At 47.7% G+C, this 27,267-nt stretch overlaps 1 protein-coding gene across 8 annotated transcripts in view; it reads left to right on the forward strand.

Annotated features, from left to right (window-relative positions):
* pard3aa (par-3 family cell polarity regulator alpha, a) overlaps positions 1-3,999 on the forward strand; it is a 318,437-nt gene extending 314,438 nt beyond the window's left edge. For 4 of the 8 annotated variants that reach the window (XM_029246101.1, XM_029246104.1, XM_029246099.1 and 1 more), the window contains one exon: positions 1,785-3,999. In XM_029246101.1, coding sequence (XP_029101934.1) covers positions 1,785-2,259 — 475 coding nt within the window. In that variant the 3' untranslated portion in view covers positions 2,260-3,999. The remainder of the gene's footprint in view (positions 1-1,784) is intronic. The other 4 variants (XM_029246102.1, XM_029246106.1, XM_029246105.1 and 1 more) reach the window with 1 other exon arrangement.
* The last annotated feature ends 23,268 nt before the right edge of the window (positions 4,000-27,267 follow it).

Raw genomic sequence — 27,267 nt, forward strand, 5'->3', positions numbered from 1 at the left:
ATTTACTTTGTGCTACCAGCACAGGAACACACAGTAAAGAAATCTCGGTGGAATAAAAATACCAGGAAATTGTGTGCTTTTTAATTCGTCGACTAAATATGAGAATTTCCCAAGACGACGATGAGCTGCTGGGGAAACGTGGCGGCGCAGCTTTCCAGGGAAGCGCTTTCCAGCAGGATGGAGTCGGGAGGGAGGGAGGGAACGGAAGGACTTTGCTCACAGTCTGTTCCAACATCTGCCGCCGCTTTGATTTCTGCACGGAGATGTGCGCCGCGTGAAGACGGCCATGTGCTTCCCTTCAGTCGCTCCCTTTGCTGAAGAAGCATGGGGATCATCTGCAGCTTGCAGGACGTGTGATGAACGTCTGCGAGGACGACCTGCTGTCGGCGTCTCTTGTGCTGCATTTCTAACGTGCTTTTGGGAATTATGTTTTACACAGGGATCCGTAGCCCACCCATAGCCTACCCACATCAAGTACAGTTTAAAGTACCGTGCAGGTTACATGTTACCAGTGGCATGAAATTTTGCACCTGTTGGAAAGACAAAAGTAAATGTTGAGTTTTAAAGTATCCTTTAATGGGCAGGAACTCAACAAAAGCATTTATTGGGGCAACGGGTAACATAGTGGTTAGAACTGATGCTTTTGGACTCGGAGGACTCGGGTTCGAATTCCACCTGCTGCTGCAGTACCCTTGATCAAGGTACTTATTCTGAACTAATACAGTGAAAATTTCCCCGCTGTATAAATGGGTAAATAACACTCTTAGTTTCTTTTGAGAAAAGTTTAATTTAATAAAATTAAGTGTTAATTCACTCATTACTGTTTCTATGCAATATGATTTAGATCTTTTAAAAAAATCTTGATTCTTTTCCAACCCAGTCCGGTGTACTTGTGCATATGGTTCCCATCAGACCACTTTCACTGTCTTTCAGGCCAGGAAACTGTTCTTTTCCACAAAGATGTAAATGTTCTGCTACATCTTAATTTGTCTAAGTTTTGATAGTTTTTCTCACGTTTTCTGTCGCAATTGGAGTCCTCTGCTCCAAAATCAGTGTTTATTCCCATCGTTAGCCATAATGTGTGAGACGTTTTGATTACAAAGTGCTACCAATAGTGTTTCTTTTAAGGAAATGGCAAGACATCGGGCTTTTGTCACTTCCTTTCTGTAATGTTTGAGCACTTTTTGAAACAAAACTCCAGTTAGTGGCATCACACGCTTTCTTTATTATTATGGCTGAAAATTTCTTAATTTTCTTCCTTAATTATTGTCCACTTCTCCAGCGGGCAGGTGTCACAACAGTTCTACCAGTACCACTGCGAACATTTAAGCAAATTCCCGTACAGTCGTTAACGCGGAACCCCGATGGACACGGTCGTGTTCGCCGATGTGCGCCGGGCCATGCGACTCGCATGTTCCATCTGTGCCGTGCCGCTCCGCGCATCAGCCTAATGTGTCGAAATAATGGGCCGAGCGATGAACGCGCGAGTTGAACTGAAAGACTTCGCGCTGATGGCTTTTAGGGGACTATTTTATATTTGGGCCGTAATGGCGCTGGGCTCCGTCACTTTTCCGATACGCTGGATAATTAAAATGGTTTGCGGGGAGCACGACCATTACTGTCTCTCAAGCGAATGCGCCCATCTATCCGCACGGCCCAAATGAATGTAAGTGGTGGTGCGGGATGAACGGCCTTCCTGTCCGCCGCCGCCGAGTGTCTGCGTGTTTGTGTCTGTCAGCGAGTGTCTCTTTGGTGCTGTTAATGGCTTCTAGTTTTTCTTTCAGTTTTGCTGCTCTCCCTCCTGTGTCTATGGCTCCAAAGCCTGTGCTCCCTTCTGCGTGCAGGCAGCCTCGCAAGAATCCCAGCACTGTGTCGCAGGACTCCTGGGACAAGGTCTGCCCCCCGGGAGAGGGCTTTCAGACGGCTAAGGAGAACCTGCGCTATTCCAGCTACCAGGGCGCGCGCAACGGCTACCCGGCGGGTGCGAGCGGGGGCGGGGGAGGCTTCAACGCCCGCGTTCTCCTCGAGGCGCAGGAGCTGCTGCGGCAAGAGCAGCGGCGCAGGGAGCAGGAGGCGAAGGCCAAGAACCTCCCGTCCCAGGATCCCCCCAGCGGCTATGAATCCGGCTCGCCCCTCAAGCACCCCGCGTCGACGCCCCCCAAAGGGCCCTTCAGGCAGGACGTGCCCCCCTCCCCATCCCAGCTGGCCCGATTGAACAGGTTGCAGGCTATTGAGAAAGGGCGGCCGTTCTTCCCGTGAGGGGGGCGGAGACATGCGGCACCACGGCAATAACACGTAACGGGGAGTAAAACGACGGATCTCTTTGAAGCGGTTAGACTGGAACTTTTATTTTTTAATGAATCCATTGCTGTATTATGAATTCCTGTTGCCCTCCACCCCTAACCCCATCCCTCCCCAACCACAGTACCATCCTCCTCATCAGCGCCTTCCTTACGCAGCGTGGACTTTGACAAAGTAGCTGCCATGTTGAACCCTCCTCCCGCTCTCAGTGCCTTGGTCGCAGTGTCTGCTGTGAACGACAGCTGATCATAACCAGCCCTCCGCCCCCTTATACCCCACCTCTACCTTTGTGTTAGGGCATTTGCTGTGTGTGTGTGGGCGCGCACGCATGCACCCTGGGAGCCAATGTCTCACACACTGACAATCACAAGCACGGACCAGACACGAATACATGAGCGCACGCACACACCCCCCCTGCAATAAGGGCTCAGTCTGGTCACGACCCCACAGTTCAGAGCATGAATCCTTGCATTTGTCTTTATGCCCAAATGGCGTGTCTGCGTTTCTCCCCCTTCACGTGCCTGCCGGTACCTCCAGCACACCTCCCGCTTCTCTTCACGTCAACCCTCCGAGATCCGGCGGTAACTCTTAGATCCCCCCCGAGAGGCAGGATTTGTGTAAATGGGGTCAGAATGCGTTATTAATGAGTGTTGCTCATGAAAGATTCAGCTGTGTGTTGTCTCTGTTGGAGGGGACGCGGTGGGGGTGGGGCGGGGCGGGGCAGGTCGGGTCGGATGCTCGGCTGCCTTCCTGGCGGCCGCTGAGCACGGGGGTGTCTCCAGTTACAGCCTCCCAGTCCTCGCTGAATTTTTCATTAACGGCTCGTTTCGATGGGAAGCCGCAGCAAGGGGGATGGAGGGGGGCGCACACCCCCTTCCCGATGTGTTCCTTTCTTCTTTTCCAACTCAAATTTCTCCAATTAAGGAAACAAGGTCCCGAAATCACGCCGTAACCGACCTTGCTGCCAGGGATTTGCCCTCCCGTGTAAGCCGTGCCTGTAGCCTGACTCTTGCCGTGTGTGTCGTGTGTCACCCGGCAACCGGAGGAGATACTTGGACCAGATGCGGCTGTGGGGATGGAGGAGGAGTGGACGCTAAAAGGGAATATTGACCTGAGCAGTGATTTATTGGAGCACGTCTTTAGAAGTGTGCCGCCGGCTTCCTGCACCGAGACCAAAGCGGAGGGATGTCCGAAGTCTGGTGCGTTCTCACAACCCCCTCCCGACACGCACCCACCCCAGGACCGTTCATCCTTTCACGTACCGATCAATGAGGGAAACCCTCCTCCTTCCTCGGACAGAAAGTGTCCCCCCAAGGAGCAGGTGACACTTCTGCCTGGACTGAGTTCATAAAGTGCCTCACTCACACGTTGGACGAGAGGACGGGCTGCATCGTTATTTTTTAAAAAAAAAAATTTTTTTTTTTATATCTAAAACACCTTGGTACCATGCTCCGCTTGTCCTTTTTTATCACTTGACAGCTGTGTCTGACATCCCAGTCTGTGTCGTCTTGTTCGCCGACGTGCTGTCCTGTTGTTTGTGATGGAGATCACCTGCACACATTATCAGTGGAGTTTATCCTGTGTATTATTTTAATTCTCATTGCCTTTGTTAATTAGGTACTATGGTGATTAAGAGACTAATGTAAGCACAGTGCAATTGGTTTATATGACTTTTTTCATTATGTATTAAAAACGGCACACAGCCATTTCTCTTGTACATATCAAATTTAGAATAAAAGGCTTTCCTCTTGTTTACAGTGTCTTCTTCAGTAAATCGCTCATTTGCTGTTTGAGTTCAAAATGCCCCCGAATGTCCCGCGTGGCAAATGCACACGTGTGCAACCTGAGCGAACGATGGGGAAAACGCATCGTACGTTAGCGCGTAGGTCCAGCGTGCGGCGAAACTCGACCATTTGCCCAAATCCGTGCCCTGTACGGTCTGCGGAAGCCGAGGGCTTCGGAGGCGTTTCGGAAAAGACGCGGCAAAGGTGAGTACAAACGGAGAACGCGATTCTATTATGTGTCCCTTTGACCTTCTGCATGCACCTGCTGGGGAAGAAATAATGGCGACGTGCATGAATGGCACAGCTTGAGCCAGCAATTACGCCGTTTTCATGTTTGTCTTTGTTCCCGGTAATGAGTGGTTCGTCCTCAGGCTGGAAAGACGAGAGAAAGGGAAACCGCAGCCCTGCTTTTGTCTCTCGAGTCGCTTCCTGCTGCTCTGCATCGTTTTCCTTCCGCGGAGCTTTCTGTCATTCGACGATCCAGACTCTCTGGCAGAAACTTAAAGAGCATAAAGCACAACGGAGGCGGGACTTTGGGTTCCAGCACCTTTCAGAGTTCAGGTACTTTTGGGAGGTCATTCGGCCCTCGGTGCCGCGCAGCTGGAGAAGCGGAAGCCGAGCGTTCCTCGTGGCGAAAACGCCCCCGACACAAAAGTCTCTCCCGTGGGAAAGTCGTCTCGGGTCCGGATGTGAGCGCAGGTGAAGCGGGGCCTGTTTTGAACGGACCCTGAAGAACAGCATGCTGGCAGATGTCTGTTTGGAGCCCGTCGGAGATGTCTTCATCCGTCGCGTTCCTCCACTGCGTGTCGCCCACCTTCTCCAGCTGTTTTCCCTGCCAGTCTTCAGTTTGATCCATGTTTCGGAGTTCTTGGTACGTATCGGTACCAAACATCCAAATCGGAAGAACAAAGTCGGAGCACGGCGATGAGAAGTTCGCCGATGACTTGAGTACGGTCTTCCGGATATATTAGCTTCTGCTCGACCTTTAATATCTTAAAATACTCCTCTCTTTAAGGGAAATGGTTCTGGAGCGTTTCTCCTGTTTGTTATTCAGTGTCCTTCCCCTGCTTGTTCCTCCTGCATGTCTAATGTCCCTCTGCCCGTGTCCTTTCCGTGCCGGACCCGTTTAATGTCGATTGCTTTCAGCGTGCCAAGTCGCTGTGGCGCGTTAATAACGCGAGTTTGACTGAGCCAACAGAACTCATCTGATTTAGTGCTCTTATGGAGGATGACTTCCTCCCCCGCGAGCTCCTAGCAGAATCACCTCGCCCTGGCCCACCCCACCCCACCCCACCCCACCCGCGTCACATCAAGGGGAGTTCAGGGTGAGTCCCCTGCTGAAGACGAGGCCGAGCTTTCCGGGGTTCCGAGAAGGTCGGCTGCCTCTTAGTCGCGCTGCCGTCTTCGTCAGGCCAGCGGAGATGTCCGCCATCGATCAGATGTGTAATGAGGCGATCGGCGGAGGGAGTCGCTCAGAACCACTCATTTCGCAGTGTGCCGAGGAATTAGGAGGTATAAAGATGCCGCAGAAGAGCACGTACGGGACACGCGTGTATTTACCCCGAAGAGCGCGTCCATCGTGCTTTATCTGTTTGTCCCAATGCAGTTGCAGCCTTTTCATTTGCACGCAGCCTTTTGCCATAATAGCCACGGGGATAATAAAACCGTCCGTGACCCAGCATCGCCCAACATTAGTCATACTAAAACAGCTTTGTCGAGTTATTAATGTTCTCCGAATGTCCCCAGCAATGTGTTCCATAACTCTGACCGGTTCCTTTAAGCAGAAGACATTGTCTACCTGTCCACTAGTTTGAATCTATTGCGATATTACTTTAACTTGTAGCTGCTGTCACAGACGGATTCGTCGTCGCTCGAATGGCATGGATGGGGGAGCAGATGTAAAATGTGGAGACTGTGGCCTGAAATAAATGTGCGTGCGTGCGTGCGTGTGTGTGCGCACAGGGGCAGTCTCTTTAAGAGAGTAGCCTGTTCTGGTTTGACTCAACGAACATGGGGGTCTCAGGAAGCCCTTTTTCCCCCTCCGTCCTTTCCCGGTTCATTGATGTGTCCTCCAGGAATTCCAAGGAGGAAGCCGCCTCTGTCAGAAGGAACAAAACAGTTATAAATCTGGGGGAAGGAAGAGAATGCAAATCCAAAGAGCCCCGCCCCGAAACCTCTAGCGTCTTTCTTCAGATCGCACATCTGGAAACTGGGCACCGCGGACGGAAGGCTCGTCTCAGACCCGCACGTGGAGTCGAAGCCTTGCTGGGCCGTGGAGCGGTGGTCGCGGGGGGCGACCTGAGATCCAAACACAATGCCATCTGGACTTTGGCGCTTCGCACGCAGAAGGGCATTCGCCCCCTTTCCAGTTTTCTCTATTTTGGCAGCTTTTGGACATTAAATTTGATCGGATCTTTTTGTCCATTCTAGTGGTGTATCAGTGGAGCCTAAGAGAGAAAAAGTAACACGGGCGTTGTTTTTATATCGTTTTCTTGACGCGGACGATAAAATGTGCAGTAACTCGTGAAAAAGTAATGGACCCTTAAATTTAATCTAATAACCTAATGAAAGGGATTGTTAGAGTCAGCTGTTTGAATACAGTCAGAGCTGATGCCGGGCGGCCGACTTCCAACGGCTTAAATCCTTAGCCGCAAAAGTCAAGGCGGCAAAGCAGGGATACTGTATGTAGAGCCGCATCGCGTCGTGGTCAAAGGAAATTTCCGAAGCCGCCCTCCGGACTGACGGCCGGGCAGCACGGGGATGAGAGGCACCGGCTGGGGTTCGCACACGGCGAGCCGTGCAGAGGAACACGAGGAAGACCGACAGCCGGATTTCGTAGCCCGATCGCCGCTACGATGATGGTCTTCCTGCTTAGTTCGAAATGCATGGCATACGGCCGTTGTAGGCGGGCTCCGATTACCCGCAGGGGGCAGCCATAGGAACACAAAACGGCTTCGGTGCGGAGGCATCATTAGGGCTGAAAACAAGGGCAGCTCTCAGACGGCTGCTGAGGAGGTCGAGATGGTGAACCTCCGTCACGGTGCGGGGCAGACAAACATCCCGACTTATGAACAGTTCACATACATGAGAGATGGTGCAAATATAAAGGACTGTTATTTTGCTGTTTCGTATGAAATCGTTCATTGAGAACTATTTATTTCTGTACTACTTGCAAGTCTTGCAGAATGTTACAATATTATGTTAATGTTTACTTGATTCTTCTCTTTCGATAAAAACATTTTTTTTCCTTTTTTCTTGATTCTTTGTTTTTTTTATTTGCACAAGGCTTTATACAGATTTCAGTGTCTTTGAAATGGAAATATGTTCTTTGAATTTCGTTGTAAACAGCAGACAGGAAATGCAAATATGCATTTCTGATCTGGGAATAATCTCTCTTAGATTCAGGATGATCATATTTTCGTTGCTGTGCGGCGGAAAATAGGTTTAGCGAAGACTGTATGTAATTCCCGTTTATTGACATTAATACGAAACTTATTTGCGTTTAGCAACTGGTACCGACTCTCTGCATTTACCTGCATTTGTCAGCATGCCAGAAATCATTTTCGGGTTGAAACTGATTCATCGTACCCCCAGAAACAAAATTGTCATTAAATGCTTTTTGTGTTTGTATAATTGCAAGAAGTATTTTGAACCCTTTTGGCTCAAATGGCACCAGCATTGTGCTGAAATATGATGTTGGACATAAACCAGCAAACACAGACACACATACATGCAAGTAACTGCCCATAATTACACTGACAGAGGCACGTTTTCCATCCATCGTTCAATGACGCTCGTCAGCTTTGCTCTCGAAGGGCACCGCCATCCATCCCCGGGGACCTGCTTACGATGTGGATGATCTTGTGAGGACTCATTTTTCGTGGCATCTCCTTTTCCAGAACACTCTGAACCCCCATCCTTCCCCACATAAGCGTGTATAATCAAGGAACACAGAGCAATTGCTCTGTCTTCTCTTCCCTCGTCTCAGGAAGCGAGGAGGCCGCAGTTCAGATGCGATGAAACCCTACGAGGGGGCGGCGTGCAGAATTAGCCAGATTACAGGCAGGGATGCTACACACCTCGGTTGGCTTGGAGGCGGGAGGTGCGCGCTATTTAATTACGAGATATGGGGGGGTGCATGTGGGATGGCCTCAGCACCTGTGGAGGGAGTGACCGTTCAGGAGGACTCTGCAGGGGGCTGTCTGTTACTGTCGTGGACAGGGAGGTATTCCAGAAACTTCATTAGTCCGTAGTTTGAAAAAAGCTCTTATGCGCTCATCTTTAATGGGCAGCAGCAGCTTGATGCCACTTTTTACCTTGAGAGCCGACTCTCTTCTGTGCATTTTGTGGTTCGTGGGTCCTTCAGCCTCAGCAGCAACAATGGAGCGCCTGGCTTCTTCCTGGAAGGTAGAATGGTGTTTTTTTTATGGCTTTCAGATGATGTTTCAGCCATAATCATCCACATTCAAAAAACAAAAAAACTGTAGCCAGAAGGTCATTTGGACCCTACGAAGCCTCGGCCGACAGTCATCCGTCTGCAATCCCTGGGTGTGTCTCGAGCCGTCCAAGATTTCCGTTCATCTACTCGGGGCGGAAGGGCACGGAACCGAGATGAAACCGCTATGAAATCTGCTGCTCCTGGACGTTTCCTTCAGCCCAGCGGTGGAACAGAAGCCTGAGGAGTATTTGGCGGAATGTGAGGAGAATGGGAAGAATCTCCTTTTTTCCTTTAGCCTCCCGATTTAATTTACCTCTAATTCGGAATGCGGCATCCCGAAAATGATTTATGGCGTGATGCAGCGGAGCTGTCGTTCCCAAGGTTAAAGGTTTGGCTTGGAGGAGGGCCGAGCAAAGTGAAACAAAGGAAGCTTTTGCTACTAAATTAAATTGCCCCGTCCTGACTAAACAAGACATGCTTTGCATTGATGCAGAGATCTGGATGTTAGCTGGGCCATCAAGGACATTGTGGTCCTCCCAGACCCCACTCCCCAAATAGAACACCGCCCTGTGCCATTTAATTACTGTAGACCTTTGGGTGTTTTGAGGGCACGGGGCAGCTTTGTAGGGGGTACCTGCAGCTTCTATTGTTATTATTCTACAGTATCTGCATTGCTTATTTGTCTCCTCATCGATGTATAAGGGGATTACACAGCACTCGAACCCCCATCTGACCAGGAATGTGGGTGCTGGGGCTAATGGGAGTAAAGGAACATGAGTCTTGACATCACTGTCTGGGTCACTCCCACGCTATTGCTCTACAGACCTCAAAAGGTGAAGGCGGAGATGGTGGCGGCTCTTTGGAGAGGCTGCTGTCGGAAAAAATAATAGCGTGGTTAATTTTTTTTAGTTGTGTTACTTCCCCAGATATCGATATGTAGACATACCGTGTGACGAAAGTATGCGATATACCACAGTATTATTGCAAAAAACAAAAAATATGGGATAGCAGGCAAATCTGGTGAAGGCCTTTTTGGCGTAAATGAGCACCAGGTGCACTTATTGATCTTTAACTCAGCTGAGAATCTTCTGAGATTAAATTTCACTTCATTGAATTAATATTGTTCAGCTCTGTTACTGAATCATTTTTACTTTGTGTGTAATTTCATTTATTATTATGGTAAGCAAGTGCAGCACGGTGGGTGGGTTGGTGTTGGGTTTTCATGCAGGTTTTCTCTAGGTGCTCTGGTTTCCTCCCGCAGACCAAACACGTCTTTCAGGTGGACTGGTGTCTTTAAATTGTGTTTGTGTGTGTGTGTGAGTGAAGGAGTGTGTGCGATTGCCCTGTGACGGACTGGCGTCTCTTCCAGAGCGTACCTTGTCTGGTGCCCCGTGTTTCCGGGATTGCATTAGGACAAGCGGTTATCAATAATGCAAGAATGAATTAAGGCAAGTAAAAAGAACGAATCCCACAAGTTCACATGTAGCCGCTCCTTGGACCAGACGCACTCAGTTGTCACAACTTCCTATATTTGTTAATGGTTCCCAATGTCGTGAAAGAGAAAAGAAAAAGTGCAGCGCATGTGTAGCACGGTAACATGGCTCAGTTTTGCACTCTGGGGGTATTAAGTGTCGCACAACAATACCACCACGATGGAGAAAGGGGGGGCAGCGCACACCAACATAAGAGCTTTAATCATAAGACACCTCTGACCTGAGTGGAGCGTAGAAATTCCTGTATGTAATGGGAAATGGAACAACGGTGGGTTCCTGTGACAGGGGGTTCCAAATGAAAATGGTGACCCCTGGTTCGGGGTCCTCCGCCTCGAGAGCCGGGGGCGACCCAGCGGTAATATCAGCAATCGGCGCCGACGGTTCGATTGGCAGATATATTGCAGAAAGCAAAGGCAGCGGGACTTAAACCAAGCCGGTGGGCGAAGTGCTGAAATCGGGGAAGGAGAGCCGCGTATAGAGAAAGCGTCCGTCCGCTTTGCCCCCGCTGCTGCAACACGAAAAACGATCAGCAGAACAATTGTGTTCATAGTGACATTTTCCTTTGAGTTGTCACTTCCTCGTGTATAATGTGCAGTATATAGTTTCTTTGAACATGGTAAGTACTCTACAGACTCATATGCTTATGTATGATGGCGCGAACCGCACGCTTAAAATATAGGGTCAAAGGTGCTTTTAAGTCAACGTCTAAATTCTACAGGCTTCAGGGTCTGAATTTATACTTTTTAGTTTAGCTGACACTTCTCCAAAGCCACTCAAGTCATTTCCCCATTACTCATATAGTTGAGTAATTTTTTTTACCGTAGTAATTCAGGGTAAGTGCTTTGTTTAGGAGTAGAATCACAGGATGCAGGGTTTGCGCCGGAGTCCAAAACCAGCAGATTTAACCAGTACACCAGCTGGCGCCCTCCGAGTTTCTTCTCATGAGCTTTTGGAGGAGATGGCACCATCTTCGCACTCAACGTTGGCCCTTTTACAGCTCTAATAACGTCATGAATGTCTTGCCAGTGGACCATAGAAACGGGTGGCAGGTGCATTTTGTGCGTCGAAAAAGCTTTCATGTTGACTCTTGATTGCTGCCGTTTTGAGCAGCGAACGTCGTCGGGCTTACGAGCTGATGGAGACACCACCTGTTGCTGGTTTCTGAAGGCTCCTCCTTTGCTTCGCTTCAGCCGTGTTGAACCCTGCAGGTCCATTCACTTCACTCATTCTCCCTGGAGCAGGTCCCGGACAGAGGTCATTTCACCCGGGCCCTTCAGCTCTCGGTCAAAATACCGAAGTTGCCAGGTACTGCCGTCGTTTTTTACTCCGCCTCCGTACCGTGAGCCCTACTTTAAAGGACTGTCGCGCCGTAGACCTCCCGCGACCGTCTCGGGGGTTTAAGCGGTGATCTTCCGGCAGGTGTATCGCGCAAATATGAAATAACTGAAATGTAATCTAAGCTGGGCGGGGGACGTAAACAGCGAGCGTCATAAGACGGAGCGACGTTCGAGATTGAGCCGCCCGTTCATTTCCTCGGAGGACGAGGCGCTGAGGCGCGGGCTGAAGTGCCCGTTCTTTCCTGTCATTACATTAATCATAAAAAGCGCAAAAAGCTTTGCAGTGAGAGAAGGTGATGTCTCCTCATCATCTTGTGATAAAAGGAGGAAAAAATATAATGATAGGTGCGAAACCGTAATGGAAACATGACTCAAAGGCCTATTACTCAGCTGTGAAGCACATCATCCATTTCGGGTCTCGCTCTTAAATGCTATATTGTTTACTGCCGACGTGTTTGGGTAGGAAATACAATCGTATCGAGCTCTGGGAACTAATGTGAAGATGGTTCTGTTTCTTCGCTGCTGTCGTCTTTCATATTTTAATGTGGTGAAACAGAATATAAGGTGCGCATTCCTGCGTAGTTTTTCCTCTTTACAGCAATGCCAATAATGGACAGTTAAGGATAATGCGCGCTTGTCCAAGCAGCTCTGCTCTTTGTGGTACAGGAGAAACCTTTGGCTCCGAGCATTAAAATGTCCTTTTGTCAGCTGAAAACGATGTCACTTCATCGCGTTCAACCGGCTGTTTACGGGCCGTCTGGGTCGCTTGTTGATGCGTAAACCTTGTCTAATGGTTTCTGACCTTTGGTGATACGTGCTGTCCTAAGAATTTTTTTCCCCCCGAGGATCCTTGGGGTTGTGTTTATGATGGCTTTCTGAAGAGATGGATTTTTCCGTTCTGTGTGTTTCCACTCGGCATAAATATTATTTAAAAATTGTCAGGTGCGATGCTCACGTGTTTATGAACTCATGTCTCTGTGTCATAGTCAGGCTTCTGGAAGCCAACCGGGTGTCCCTCATGGAAGGGCATATAAGGGCAATGAATGTCATCAGGATATGCTGCCATCTCCAAAACATGTGCATGTGAAGGATAAGTCTGTTGCGAGCCTCGTGAAGCAGAGAAGATCCGTGCGGTTAGCCGGATCGCGTCTCGTTGAGGTACTGGCGGCTTCGACGGCATTTTTGGCTTTATTTACATTTTCGGTAGTGATGATGTCTGTCTGTGCAATGTTTCGAAGAGTGCAGAAGCACTGGTTGTGCCTCGGGCTGATACTGCACTATATCTGGGGCCAAGCGCTGTAACCGGGCACCACTGATACGGTTTGGAAAGTATGTCCTTGTGAAAAGGACACGATCCTGCGGCAGAAGAAACTCGCCCTTTCCACGCAGCTTTGTGTACCCGGAGATCCCCGCCGGTGTTCGTCACCTGCACGACGTGCCCTGCGCTCCACACCGGATATCTGCGCGCGGCGGTTTCGTGTTCTCGTTGTGATCAGGAAAAGTGGGATTTGAACATATTGAGGGTCATACCTAATGTCGTAAGTGGCATTTTGTGTGTAAGCCACTTAATTTTTAACTCATTTTTTTTTAATTCTTACGTTTAAGGAGAGTAAAGCAAGTCTTTTCATACATTTTATTATCCTGAAATGCTTTCAGTGGAAAACTACCAGGCCTTCCCCTCTCTCAACATCTGCCATCTGCATGAACGTTTTTGTTTTTATTGTAGTCAGTTCTTGTATTTCATTCTGACATACTAGGTGTATTCAGTGAAAAAACAGAATAATGTACAAGACCACCCGTTAAAATGCAATTCAGTACTGTGGATGTACTCCTAACATGCTGATTTTGAAAACAGATGGCATATAGCAGATGAAACCTGTTCAATCAGTTGCCTCTAAATGACGACAAAACGGATTCACCTTAATTCACAAGTGACGCGAACGTGGTGTTTTGTTCGGGGGACATCGCTGTGAAATACGTGGGTAAAATACGGTTAACTGCTCAAAAACGAATAGTTTGCATGTAATGCTTCTCCTGCCTTTGCCTCGGAGCATCGAGTCGCATGCCGGAACTTCAGAAACAAGCTCAACTTCTGCGCTCGGCGATACCCGATGCTTGGAGCTCAGCCTTCTGTTATATTTTCGCTGCTCGGTTCGTATCGGTTCCAGGAAGAAGGTGGTGTTTGAAATCCTATTTATGTGGCTGTGATTGCACGCTATAAATATGCTGCGGCGGCGGCACGCGGCGGCTGGGGTGTCGAAGTGCCCCGTGGGCATCTCCGCACGTGCGGTGCTGAACTTCTGAACGGGAAGGGCATCCTGTCACGCGCAGCTTCGGTTTACTCCATTTCTCGCCTCCATCGGCGCCCGCAACCCAGGGAGCGGATTTGCCGGCAGACCGGCCGAGCGGCGACTTTTCCTCTCCTCTTGCTTCACGGATGGGATTCGGATTAGCGGAAGATGGGATCGGAAGCGATGCGCTTAGGCTTCCGAACACCTTCTTCCCAGAAGCACCGGACGGTGCAGAACCCACATAGAGCGGAGTGAAAAACACCTGGACGTCGGCCATTTAGTTTTGCCTCCTTTCCTGGTCTCGGCAGAGGGCGCGAGGCTTGATGGGAGCCGCTGCGTGGCGAGCGGCTCCGCGGCTCCCGAGCTCCGTTCTTCACCGCTGCAAGGGATAGGCCGGCTTGGCAGCGATGCTTTGCGCGGTGTCCGCAGGGAGCCCAAAAAGGGTGAAAAAAAGAAAGAGTAGAGAGCTAGAGCCTTTTCTTAAAAATTTTTTTCAAAATCTTCATACAGCCCCTGCACAGTTAACATCGCAGGTGATCGGTGATGGAACGCTTTAACGACTGCGCTGCTTTCAGACCGTGTTCGCTAATGTTTGCTTTAGGGACTACACTCGAGCGCACATTCGTTAATTCCCGTGTCTGTGACTGAGCGTGCATAATCGTTTAAAATTTTTTTATTAATGTTGCAACTCCGGCTTTTAAAGTGTAATGTTATTTATACTAATACGTATATATCCTGGCATTTCCCAACCACACGGTACCAGTCTCGATCCCCGGTCACGCAATCAGTGGACAAATGCGTGTGTTCGGTAGCATCATTTTGGTCCCTAACCCAGACTTTGAAAGAACAATGATTATATCCGTTGCCTGCTACCAAAGAAGGATCCCTAAAAGAAAGCTCTGAGAGCACTAAGGGTCAGTTGCTCCGTAGGATGTTTGACACTTTTACTTGAGTTGACTCAAAAGTGAGGCCCTTTCCCACGTCACTTACTGGAATTATGGAAGTGTAAATGATTTATCCTTCCTGTGGTTATACATTACAGACATAAGTGTGCTCTCCCAGGTGGTCCAGTCCATTTAAACCCCTCCGCCTGGAGTGCAGGTTGCCGCAAATCCCCTGCTGATAGCAGCAAGGAGCTTCCCGCTAAAAGGGCGTGCGGGAAAGGTTCCAGCACTTCTCGCGTATGATGGGACAGGTATCGCAACGGAGACATCCGGTCTGAGCCGCAGCATGCGCCGCTCTGCGTTCGATTACCCGTGAGGCCGTTCGTGTTGCCTAAGAGCACAAAGCACAGACTGAGGAATGTTCTCCCGTTCGGGAGGGTCACGGGGAAGCTGCGCACGCCTCTGGAGCACTTCGGGGTAACGCTAACAAATCCTTGTTGTCACACAGTGTCAAACGCATTTGGGTTCTGGCGGCTCGTAAAGTGCAATATGCGTCATTTACGTCTAAGATCAAAGAGGAGATTCCACTTGTGTGTTTATTAGGGGGATAATTGGGGAATAAGGCAAGCGAAGAAACATTTTGACTGAGCGAAACCTGCAGGCCACCTGCAAGCATCCTGACAGCAAGTGCAATAACGTTTTGTTAAAATGCAAGATAAGAACTTAATTACACTAAAGATGCAATTTGCATCAAACGCCTCATTTTTACGCTAGCGAAATGACAGAACGGCCGTGTAAAAATAACGCGGGAGCAGATGCGGAAACCGTAGTAAATGTCACTGTAAATGTGATTTGCTGCTGAGTTTATATCCAGATTTGTTTACCCTCATTTCAGATTAATACTTAAGACACAGCTCGCTCTTTTCAATTCCTTGGCACGGATCTGCGGCGTAACACCTCTTCGGTTTCAGGTTGTACGTGATCCAGAACGCCGCTTCGAAGAACCTCCCTCTACCGATTTTTCACACGTCCGCAGAGCCACCATTAATTACATCAACTGATAGCTTTGGAAGAACATCATAAACCAATTTAAAAAAAAAGCCATCGGTCGACTTGTTGACGCACATAAAAGAGCGGCTGTGCGCTTTCATTGTGTCTCCTTCGGTGAATGTTTGAGAGGATCAGCCCTTCGTTGTTTAACTGACTAAATACAGTTGGCTGCTGTTCACGCATCTAGGATTTCCCAGAACTGTACGTTGTCACACACCCAGCATTTGCAAACAAATTATACTTCCAATTAAAGCGCTGAATTTACAGCCCATGCACAAATGTCAACAGATTTGTTCGGAATAATCCAAAATGCTTGTTTTGATGCACCATGTGATCCTGTGGGCTGTTGATCATTTATTTCCTCGTGTGCTGACCTTATAAATGAAGCCCACCATGTGTGGGCTAATAAACAAAGCTGCACATGATATTCACCACCCCCCTTTACCAAATATACACTGTTTGAGAGAGGATTCCTCCTCATCTGGTCCCTCTCTGAGTGTTTTTCTGCCTCTCTTCTGGACCGCTGCTGTTACAACATTGACTCTTATCCCTGGGATTCTTCCAGGCTTTTCCTATACGATTGCTTAGCGTTTATAGCCGACGGAACGGCATCGCAGCATCCTCGACTGCTTCTCGCACCCTAGACCCGCAGCGTTCGCGGTCCACCCGAGTCGGATGAATCAGGTTTCACTGCCACACCACTCATTTGACTTGTGTTTAAGCATCCTGTGTTTGGTTGCCCTCTGAAAGCCCTTCTTTGTGCTCCATGACCTGCTGATCTAGTGATAGTGACCTACACTATTACTATAGCAAACGTTCAGGCCAACGCCATTATACCGTAGCATTAACTGCAAGAAATAGTTGTGACTATATGGGGGGGGGGGGGGAGCCTGTAAAATGTTCTAATGAGTAGATGGCCACAATTTCTGGTAATTTGTACGTGACCTTTTATTCGCTTGGCCAAACCACATGGAGTGGCTTCTGTAGCCAACGTGGCAAAAATGCAACCCTTTCGGTGGGTGTCGGCAAACCCGATGAATAAGAACAAGAGCTCATTCTCTGGGGTTTAACGCTCATGCACGTATGGAGGGACATGCTGTTCAGTTCTGTAGTCAGAAAAAAATTAAATGTTGTTCGCATGCTTGAACAGTCAATGCCAAGTGGGCTGTTTTCTTAGCGGTTCTCGCAGCTTTAGTGGCCCGGTGAAACGTCTCTCCCGAGTGTTGGCTAAGTTGTTCTTAGTGGCTTGCAGTGTAATGAGGTTGTTAAACACCTTTTAAAGTCCTCTGAGTGTGACCATGGAGGGTGAGGGGGTGAGCTGGAATGACCTCCTGAACCTTCGGTCTGTGCAAGAGCAGTAGGGTGTCTTCTGAGCCTGCCTCCTGCCCTTCCTGGACCCCCTCTTTGGTGCATGCATCAGTGCTTCAGGTTGAACGTCTCGCACCCAAAACGTTGGCTCTTGAACGTTCCAACTGGGGATGGGGAAATTGACTCACTTTGCCTTTGGATTTCTTCTTTAGATGGTAGAGATGAGCACGAACCATACCAGCAGCCCACGTTCTTTCCGGGCTTTGCCACTCCAGCGTTGGCTCCGTTCGTCTCTTGGGACAGTCACTTTCCTACTGGAACTTATCTCAGAATGCTTACTGTTGTGTTACTTTAAACTGAATCTGTACCTTGTCTTGTACCTTAAATGTGAGTTGCTGCTTTAACTTAGTTCCATCATTTTCCTTTTTTTAAATCCAGTAAAAAAAAAGATCTACTAAATCAAGGTATATAGGCATCCTTTTAAGTGAAAATGAAGACAGCTATCCAGGAAGGAGTTCTGGGGGGAGGATCAGTACCCCCACAGAAAACCAAAATGCCTTAAATGACCTCTATCACACTCATTGACTTCTTGTGGCCGGAGATGAAAGTCGCCCATAACTCCTCAGACCAAAGGGGGCCAATGGTGTCCGTGAAACATAAGGCAACTCTCCCACCTGTGACCTTTGGCTGCACGTGTAGATTGAGTGTAAAATTGTTCCATAAATCCCTTGAAAGGGACTGGTAAAAATGGCAGAGTCTTCCAAAGAGGAGTGATTATTGCAGTATGGGTGGAGCAGGTGGTCGCCGACGCCTTGTGTTGCCTCGAGGTTACGATGGTCACGAGCAGAACTTTGACCCTCTAGAAGCTCAAGGTTGAAACCAATAAGAAACGTGCCTGTTGTCTCAGCTCTGCTTGCACTTGAGACCGTGGAAAATTCCGTCCGCCCTAATCCCGCCCTCCAACTTTCCTGAAGGAAGCACTTTTTAATCCCACATTCATTCTCCCACGGGGGACTGTTTATCAGTTGAAATTTTTATTTTTTTTTTTCCCTTTCTCCCCCTCCGCGCACACCAACCTCTGCCATGCATCTGCCAGGCTTGATAAGACTGCAAAACGTTACCTTTACAACGTTATTAAAATCATTTTCTGCGGCGGTTTGAAATGATTATCGCCCTCAGCCTGCGGTCGCAGGTTAGCAGATAGCTCACCTTCATTCTGCTGTATCTGGGGCCGGCGCTTTGAAGCCTGCAGCTGGCTGGGCGGTTGAAGATTACGTGCGTTGCTTAAATGGGTTGAATAAAAAAAAAAAAAAAAAGGGGAAGGAAAGAGGGGAGAAAAGGTGGACGGGTTGGGGTGAGAAAAGAAAAGAAAAGAAAAAATTGAAAAGAGCAGGAGTCCTGACACACACAATGAGGCCGCCGGCGATAACGGGTGTTTCATGTCGGCCCCTGGCGCCGTCTGCGGTTCCTTCCCGGGGTCGGCCCCCCCGCCCGCGCGGCCCGCGGGCTCCCTTTGTCACCGAAAGGGCACGTGCCACCGGCGTCCAGAGAGAACCGACACCGTTCGCATCCCCCGGTTTCCATTTTATTGTCCGCAGGGGCTCGGTTTGCCCTCTTCCTCCGCCGTCGTGCCCGGGTGACGCCTCCCGTTTCCCCGCGACAGGCCGCCTGGCCTGATCGCGTCTCTTCTCCGCGGGTCCCTGTACGCCGCCGCTCGGGCAGCTGCGGTCCTTTTCCGGAAAAACGGGGATTACTTTGCTCCCCCCGTAAAATAATAACATAAAAATTGGATGGCCTTGCATCAAATAGGTGTTGGTACCTCTGGGAAATAAGCGCTAAAGAGGCGATGGCACTGAGCAGCGAACGGTATCCCCATAATGTATAATAATGTAAATAATACATCCTCGCGCTGGGGGAATATTTCAGCAGAGAAGCCTGATAATGAATCGGGGTTCAGTGTGTCAGACGCACAGTGGTAACCCAGCGCAGTGTTCACCTGCCCCTTTTTCTCTATTGTGCAACAATGCATTTTTTTTTTTTCCCCCCTTTTAGTGACGACGTTAAACCTGTTGGTTCCGAAAGTCCAGAATTGCAGAATTAACTTCTTCTGCGCAACAGGCTTAGATGCTATTTGTGTTTTATTTTTTTTTTTAAATCCGCCGATCATAACTCTGCTGTAATGTATGCAGACCGTTTCCATTACCGTTGCATTAGACACATTATTTTTTAATATAACTACGGCACATTAATTAATTATGAAAACGCTTCCGTACCCTTCGACACCCTTTCAAACGAGAACCATCCATCGCGCTTCCTGCCCGCTGATTGGCTGCTGATTTAACCGCCGAACCACCGTGCTGTAATTGTGCAGCCGCGGTCCATCAAAGACAATGACCCTTCCATCACGACATGCAACACGGCACAGAATAATTGGAATTGCTGCCCTTCTTTTGTTCACTGATGTGCGTTTGGAACTTCTTTATGGCTATTAGGATATGCGCCGGCTGGAAGCTCCCCTCTCCTCCTTCAAATGCATGCAGTTGTCAATCTCTGCTTACTGTTTTATGTCACCATTTTAAATAGTTTCTTCTTTTTTTTTGTTGGCTTGGTAATGTCTTGATCTTAGAAATGGATTTTATGACACTGGGGTAAGAACAAAGAAATGCTGGACGACATTTTTTACGTGGCAGTTGCCGGAGCTGCTGGAGGTCGGTCTACTCGCACGGCCTGCGAACTATACGACTGAGAGCGACGGCGGAGCAACAGAACGTGCGCGTTTGATTTATACCCAGGCCAGTTCGCACGCCTCTGCGTGCTTTGCGAGTATGCGTGCGCACCCGCTCGGATTCTCGAGCGGTTGCGATTTCTCGTCCGTGCTTGACAACGGACAAAAATAAGCTCTCCGTAATGAACTCCGCGGGTCAGCATATCCGCCCCGTGCCGAGAGCCGCTTGTTTTATTGAATCGGCCCCGTGCGGTCAACGGCGGCACGGCCCGCCACGCTGGAGCGGAGCCACGTGCTATTATTGAACTTCCTCTTTGAAGATCACCTTTGCTTTGGCAAAAGCCTACCCACCTTATTAAAAGGGAGGGGGTGTAAAAAGACCCCGGACTTGAACTTAGTTATTTTTCCTCCATGTGAACGGTGAGGGTTCTTAACACGCACGCAGGGTTTCTATCTGGCCGACGCATGGCTGGACTAGCCACCCGCAGGCGGCCGGTAATGAAATTAATCCAAACCCCGCCCACTGCCAACACCGCTTCTCCCTCATAAAGATGCTCAACCGGGTGGCCGCTGGCATCTTCCCCATTACCTGGCCCGACTGAGGAACAGCGGTGCGCTTTCAGTTCCGCCTTCTCATTTCCTCAAGCCGCCGGGTGTCCGGAGAGGACGGCCGGCCCGCACGCCGGGTGCCGATGTTTGCTTTGCTTCCCCAAAACAAGGTAGAACTTTCCTTCACCCAGAATGAAACCAGCCGGGAGTTTCACCCTGCAAACACATGCGTTAAATCGTACCTCGTCTTCACTCTTCTTTGTTTATTTGGGAAAGCTGGTGGTTGGGGCTGCTGCCTTTGGCCCCCAAGCTTACAGGTTCAATTCCCACCTCTGAGCTCTAGTACTCTTGAGCAAGGTACTTACCCTAAATTCCTCCTGTTAAATTACCCAGCTGTATAAATGGGTGGAATAATTAGTAGTAGCTTAACATCGTAAGTTGCTTTGGAGAAAAGCATCAACTAAATGTTTAAATGTCATCGCGTGGTTAACATCAGGTGCGGCCAAAGGTGGCACGTCGAACGACCTGTGCCATTTTTGGCCTGCGTTCACCTTAGGGACCGCGCTCATAAGGACAGTCTCACGAATGCTTAAGCATCAACACCAGTTTGATTTGCGCCATCCTCAATCAGTCCATTAAATACCATGGTTAAATAGGATGGGTAACAGTAATATTATTTCAACAAACGCACAATAGAATAAATATATTTTAAAATAAGTATATATTGCCATTTCCTCACTGTTTAACGAAATAGTCGCAGAACCACAAATAATGGCGCGGGGTGCAGTGTCCCTTAATCGTATCGTTATCGGCACACTTTCAATTCCTAAACCCAACATTGTCTCAGTGTATTTCTGATTTACACCTGCGAACATCCTTCCCCTTTTATAGAAGAAAAATGTCTTGTTTAGAAGCAGAAATGAGGTCTTTGTGCTAAGAAAACAGAAGGGCACTGAAGATCTCACTCTGATAATATCTAAAAGTATAATTTGTCCTGATGAATAATTTTGCCTGGTGTTTTGAATTCGGAATGGATATTAAAATTGACTGACAGCAGACATTTCTGCTCAAGTGAAAAGGAACAGAAAAGGATCATTAATTTAATTTTGTGGTAATTTTACTCTAATTGACCTTCCACTCTTTACAACATAATTGCTGCTCCAGTCGCTTTCTCCAGCCTTGTGCAAATGCTTCCTGGCACAATAGGTCGGTGACCCTGCAATTTGCATAAAGAATGAAACAGGTGATAAAGTGAAGCTTACATGTATTTAATTACCTATTATCACCAGATATAAACCAAAAAATCATTTTTTAATGTATACTCGTTCAGGAAATTAATTAGCGTCGCTGAAGGAAAGACAGATAAGCTAATAAGCTCCTTGGGGAAACAAACGTCGGAACGAAGGAACCTTGGTCCCGTTGTTTCGGCGAGGTGAAATTTCCACGGGTGCGTTAGCGTTCTGCTGCAGACCTGGGTCTCTGAACTAGCGCTCAAATGCACAGCTGTATTTTTAGACTAGCCAACCTTAAATCGAGTTCCAGTCATTAATATGATGACACGGTTTTGCCATGCGCATTAGAGCTCCGGCTGTGGATCAACCTCTGCGGGACACATTAGCTTGTGCTCATAATTTAGTTGTATGACGAACGACTTTTTCGGATGCTCAACTGTACCGATGTAGCTTACAGGTAACAAGATGCCTCCAGCCATGCTTTCTAGTGGCTTTTCCGCCCCTTTTTTATGTCAAGTGAACTGTGAGCAAACCTACTTCATTCTCATCTGGTCTACTAATAACCTCAAAGATTTTAAGTATGGTATTTGTTCCTGTCATTCAGCTTTCTCATCGCATTCCCTAAAAGCTCCACATTCCACACATTTGATGTAAAGCCTTTCTGACTTGTTGGGTTCATGTGCAAAGACTGATCTGGACCAGGAATGTGTCTCGGATTAGATGTTCTATCAAGGCAAAGAGACACCGCTGGTTACCGGAAAGGACGACCGCACAGGATGAGCTTCGATCTTGGGGGCCCTGCATTCCAGCTGCTGGGGGGCCACAAAGTGCCTTTTCCACATTCAGACCCCCCACCGTGCCTCTTTCCACAAACCTCAGCTCAGATGAAATCTAGGTAAGGAATGTGAAGACCAGTGATCCTCCACTTCCTGTATCGGGCAGCCTGGGACCAAACTCTGGGGTACCTTGTACAAGAGAGTAAGACACTCTGGGAATTTGCCAAAGGCCTTGTTGACTGTGGTTATATTTATTTACATTTATTACTGGGGCAGTGGTGCTAAAAATACTTAAGTTGAAGCTGATACTACATTTACATGCGGGCGGCACGGTGGCACAGCGAGTAGCGTTGTTGTCTCACAGCACCTGGGTGGTACGAGAAGGCGTGGGTTTGATCCCCGCTCAGTCTGTGTGGAGTTTCCTTGTTCTCCCCATGTCTGTGTGGCTTTCCCCCGGGTGCTCTGGTTTCCTCCCATAGTCCAAAGACATGCTGTTCAGGTTCACCCACAAAGAGTGTGCGTTCCACTGATGTATGGATGAGTGACCCAGCGTAAGTAGTGTATCCAGCTGTGTAAATCTGAATGAGGTTTTATTTGCCGAGTGTGCTGATGCACACAAGGAAATGTTCTGGTGCTTTCGGTATTACAGACGCTAGACAAGACAGACAGCTGACTGGCACAAAATAAATAAATAGCATATTTGTATAGTGAAAGGAATAAATACAAAAAAGTAAATTACAAAAGTGATAGGATATATTGTACTGATAGGAGACCTAGAGGGGAGCGTAACTGTTCATGAGGGTGATGCCCGAGGGGAAAAACTGTTCTTGTTGTTCTGGCGGACGGTGCTCTGTAACGCCTGCCGGAGAGGAGAAATGTGAAGAGTTTGTGCCCGGGGTGTGTGGGATCAGTGGCGATTTTGCCTGCCCGCTTCCTCGTTCCCCTCTCGTACAAGACCTCAGGGGTGGGCAGGGGTGCACCAATGATCCTCTCGGCTGTCTCGACCGTCCTCTGCAGTCTAATTCTGTCCGATTTGGGAGCCGAGCCAAAGCGGACAGTTACGGCAGCCGTGTCACCGTGGTGAATGAGGTGTGTGGGCTGAAAACGCTACATAGTGTTCATTGGAAGTTGCTTTGCGAAAAAGTGTCTGATAAATAAAAAAAAAAAAAAAAAGTAAGATATTGGATATAGTTTTTCATTTTTTACATTATCCACCGTTCTTCCGGAATATGCTTTGTCCGAAGACAATGCAGGCCGATATATAATTCTAATGTCCGCAACAAGCTGTTCTTGTTAAATTTCCACAGCAAATGCTCAAAACACACAGAGGAGAACAATTAAATCCAGTTGGTGAGAGAAAAAAAAATGTTTTCTCAAGCAAGTGTTAATGTTTCCCTTAATCATATAATTAAATTTACAGGAACAGGTAAAATTGGATTTTGAAGCGCCTTTTAATGAAAATGGAAGAAATCAATGCACATTAAAATACTTCCCTTAAATCATTTAGTTCATTTATTTATTTTTTGCCGCCACCACATCCCCCCCAACCCCACCCCTGAGTACATCGTATAAATTGAATGTTTCAGCATAGCTGAATAAATCAAGGCAATTAGTGATCAAGCTGTCTCTTTGTTGGTTTTCTTCATAAAATAACTTTATTAAAGGAATGTAGATAATTAGTGGAAATCAGTTAGCGCTGTTTATATTTTCTATATTAAAGTATTAACACTTTCTTAAAAAAAATCCAATAAAATAATAAAGCAAATGCCAGGGTCAATGAACACTGCAAAAAATGCTCAAAGTATGTTTTTAGAGCCTTAAAATTACATAATGTCTGGGGTCATCCAAATGTGTTTTTTGGCAATAAATGTACTTTTACGAATCCAAAATTTCACAGTTAGGATCAGTATTTGTTTTTCCATATTTATTAGTATCATAGAAACCAAGATAATGTCTGACCAACACATTTTAACTGTGCTGATGACTCCCTTAAAACAGTAATACAAATGACTCCCTCCGTGGGACCGGAACCGGCAACTACGTGCTGACCAATCTGAGTCTTTAACCATCATGTCACCTGCTGCAATGTCACATTTCTTCTCAAATATAAATAAACCATCCCTTAGTCCTCTTTGCGAAGTGGAGCGTCTGAGCAGCGCTAAGAACACAGGGGTGTTTCTGCATGCCACTCCAGCCTCGCTGAGACGACATCGCAGCCCGAGGGGTCTCCAGAGACCCGAAGCGGAGCTGGTCCTGCTCCGATGCTCCTTTGTGCGAGAACACAGGAGCGTGTGGCGTACTGTCGGCAGCCGTCCTGTACGAGGAGGGCTTCGTGTTGCCCCGTCGCGGTATTCCGAAACGGAATGAGTTGTGACGCTGTTTTTGGTGTCCTGAAGTCAGTACTAGAGCTACTTTCTGCGTGTTTGAGCTCATTGCTGGAGAGCGAGTCTGACGGGTCACGTGGCATTTCTGCATGGATCAGTGCCCGCAAGTTAGCGTTGTGCAGAGAATTTTGAATTGGGGGCGGAGGGGTGGCGAAAGGCCCCCGATACCCCCGTGTGAGACATGATCCGCCGGTTGGTTATTAAGGACGCAGCTGTAACTAAAAGTACACCTCTGCAAGTTTTCTGTATGCTCTCTTCAAATTCGTGCTTCCAGGCGCCGTCAGAGCGGCCTGCAGGCCGTATGATTAATCCGGTATGTTAAATTTAAATTTATTCATTTAGCTGATGCTTTTCTCTAAAGTGACTTAAAATGTTAAAGTTATGTTTGTGACCAGCTTATAATTATTTACCAATTTATATAGCTGGTTAATTTTACTGGAGCAATTTAGGGTAAGTACCTTACTCATGGGTACTACAGCAGAGGTGGGGATGAAACCTGCAACCTTTGGATCCAACAGCAGTAGCTCTACCCACTCCGCTACCAGCTGTTTTGTTTGGTAGGGATTGTTACCGAAACATGTTCTTCCTGACTGAACTTACTATAAATAAATTAGTTCCAACAATGTTGTACTGTATGCCCAAGACATTCCAACAGTTTGGTCACGAGTGGTTATGGCACTGAAGTTAGGATTCAGGCCCCTTTGACCGTGTGCGATCTCGCGAGTCGACCGCCTCCCTGCAAATGTATACCAGACATCTTGGGCTCACCTCTTTCACCGCAGCAAAGTATGAAATTTCTATTCCAAGCATCTCTGCTCTTGCCCCAAAAAAATCTTTTTTTCTCCGTGAAGAAGGAATATAGTCTTTCAGTAGATCCAAAAATTCATAATAATAATAGTCTAAGTCCTGGAGGGGGCCCTGCAGTTGAATCTGCCAATAAGATATCCGGAATTTTTAGTAAAAATATACTGCCAAATTAATCATCCAGATGAACTGAACTTCAGCGAAAAAAATCCACCAAAAAATGTCATGAACGGTTGTGCAGCGTGAGTTCTTCCTATAATATCGCTGGCGTCAGAAAAGCAGGAGTCGCTGATTTCGTGTTGGATCTTATCTCAGACAAGATATGAAAAATCACAATCCATCCAGGCGGTTGGATTGAATTGGGTTTTAAAGGAAAAAAAAAAAAAAAAAACGTGTGTGATGTATAGTGGTGCAAAGACACACACGGCTGCAATGCGAAGGACATGATCCGGTTTCGAATAACTGAGTTATTGACTTTCCATAGGTGTTCGGTGTTTCCGTTATCACTGTCTATAACAGCGAAGGGAAGCACATGCAGAATAGTCTCTTGGCTCATGACACTAGTTAATCTGGAATTTTCTGTGATTTAAATAGTCACAAAACGACTGGATGATTGATGGCAATGGTCCGCATTTCCCAGGAAACTGGCTATTGATAACATCCCCAGCGGAGACCATTGATCAAAGACATATTCTGAGCATATTGGTTCCCTCAAAGGGAAATGTAGCTAAAGATCAAACACACTTTAATCCAGAATATGTCTGCGTTGTTATGGACCCTCGGAGGTTCTTTTCAGGGATAACTTCATTTGATTTATAGCTGACGTACTCTTCTAGACGCCCCTAATCTGAACTAATTCTGGAGAGTTTGATGCTAATGTTCTGCGAACTGTCATCAGGACTCGGGTAATTATGGGTTTTAAAGTCAAAACTCTGTGCACTTATAGGATCGTTATTAAAAATAAAATGTGCTTTGCGGCGTGATCGTCTTTCATCAAGATGTTTCAGGCTCCCAGCAGATACTGAGTAGGTCAGTCCAGACCAACGTGCATTAGCATAAAAACATGGAATTATACACTGCGCGCTCAGGTGGCATATGAGGTTCAACTCAAGGTGTGAAAGGTACCAAAGCAAATGGGGTGGTTTTCCCCAAAGCCGCTTTAGCTGCACGAGCAGCAGGTGGTGGAAACGCAGATGTGACCCAAGGGTTACCATTTCAGATGTTCAGCCTGGATCTGCGCTTGAATGTGTAAAACTATGAGCAGCATAGGTGGTTTCGATGGTTTCGTAAAGAATTCGGGATTGGTGCTAATGATTATGGGTTTCTGGGTGGAGCCTCACCTGTTTGGTGCTTGGAGTTTCGATGAACATTGCGTGAGTGGGGCACCAGGCATTGTGGGTAGAGCTGGAGGCAGAAGTTCCAGGTTTGCATCCAACCTCCTCCTGTAGTACCCTTGATCAAAGTACTTTACCTGAATGATACAGTCAAACTTTCCCAGCTGTACAAATGAGTAAATCGGTGTAGAGTAAATAACGTGATGTTGCAAGTCGCTTTGGAGAAAAGTGTCAGCTAAATTAATGTAAATGATCCGCTGCTTCACATACAGATGGTGGCGAAGAGTGCGTGTTGGTTGGGGGTTTGAATATCGCTCTCAGGATGTGACAAAAGAATAGTTACCTCGCCACCTGCGATGTCTGACACCTTCCTTTTGCCAATTAGAAGGGAAGGCATGCAGGCCTCGGGGTCTCATTTGCATTATATCATTTGCATGAAATTAGCCCATCTGTCTAAGAAACCCTTCGACTGCGGCTTTTAGGTTCAGGTGTGACATCGGGGATTCGTCTCCACCCCCAGCACAAACTCTCTACTGAACAACTTCTCCCTCTTTCTTTCCTTCCTACCTTCAGTCTT

Source organism: Scleropages formosus, chromosome 19, assembly GCF_900964775.1.
Source record: "Scleropages formosus chromosome 19, fSclFor1.1, whole genome shotgun sequence".
Classification (NCBI taxonomy): Eukaryota; Metazoa; Chordata; class Actinopteri; order Osteoglossiformes; family Osteoglossidae; genus Scleropages; species Scleropages formosus.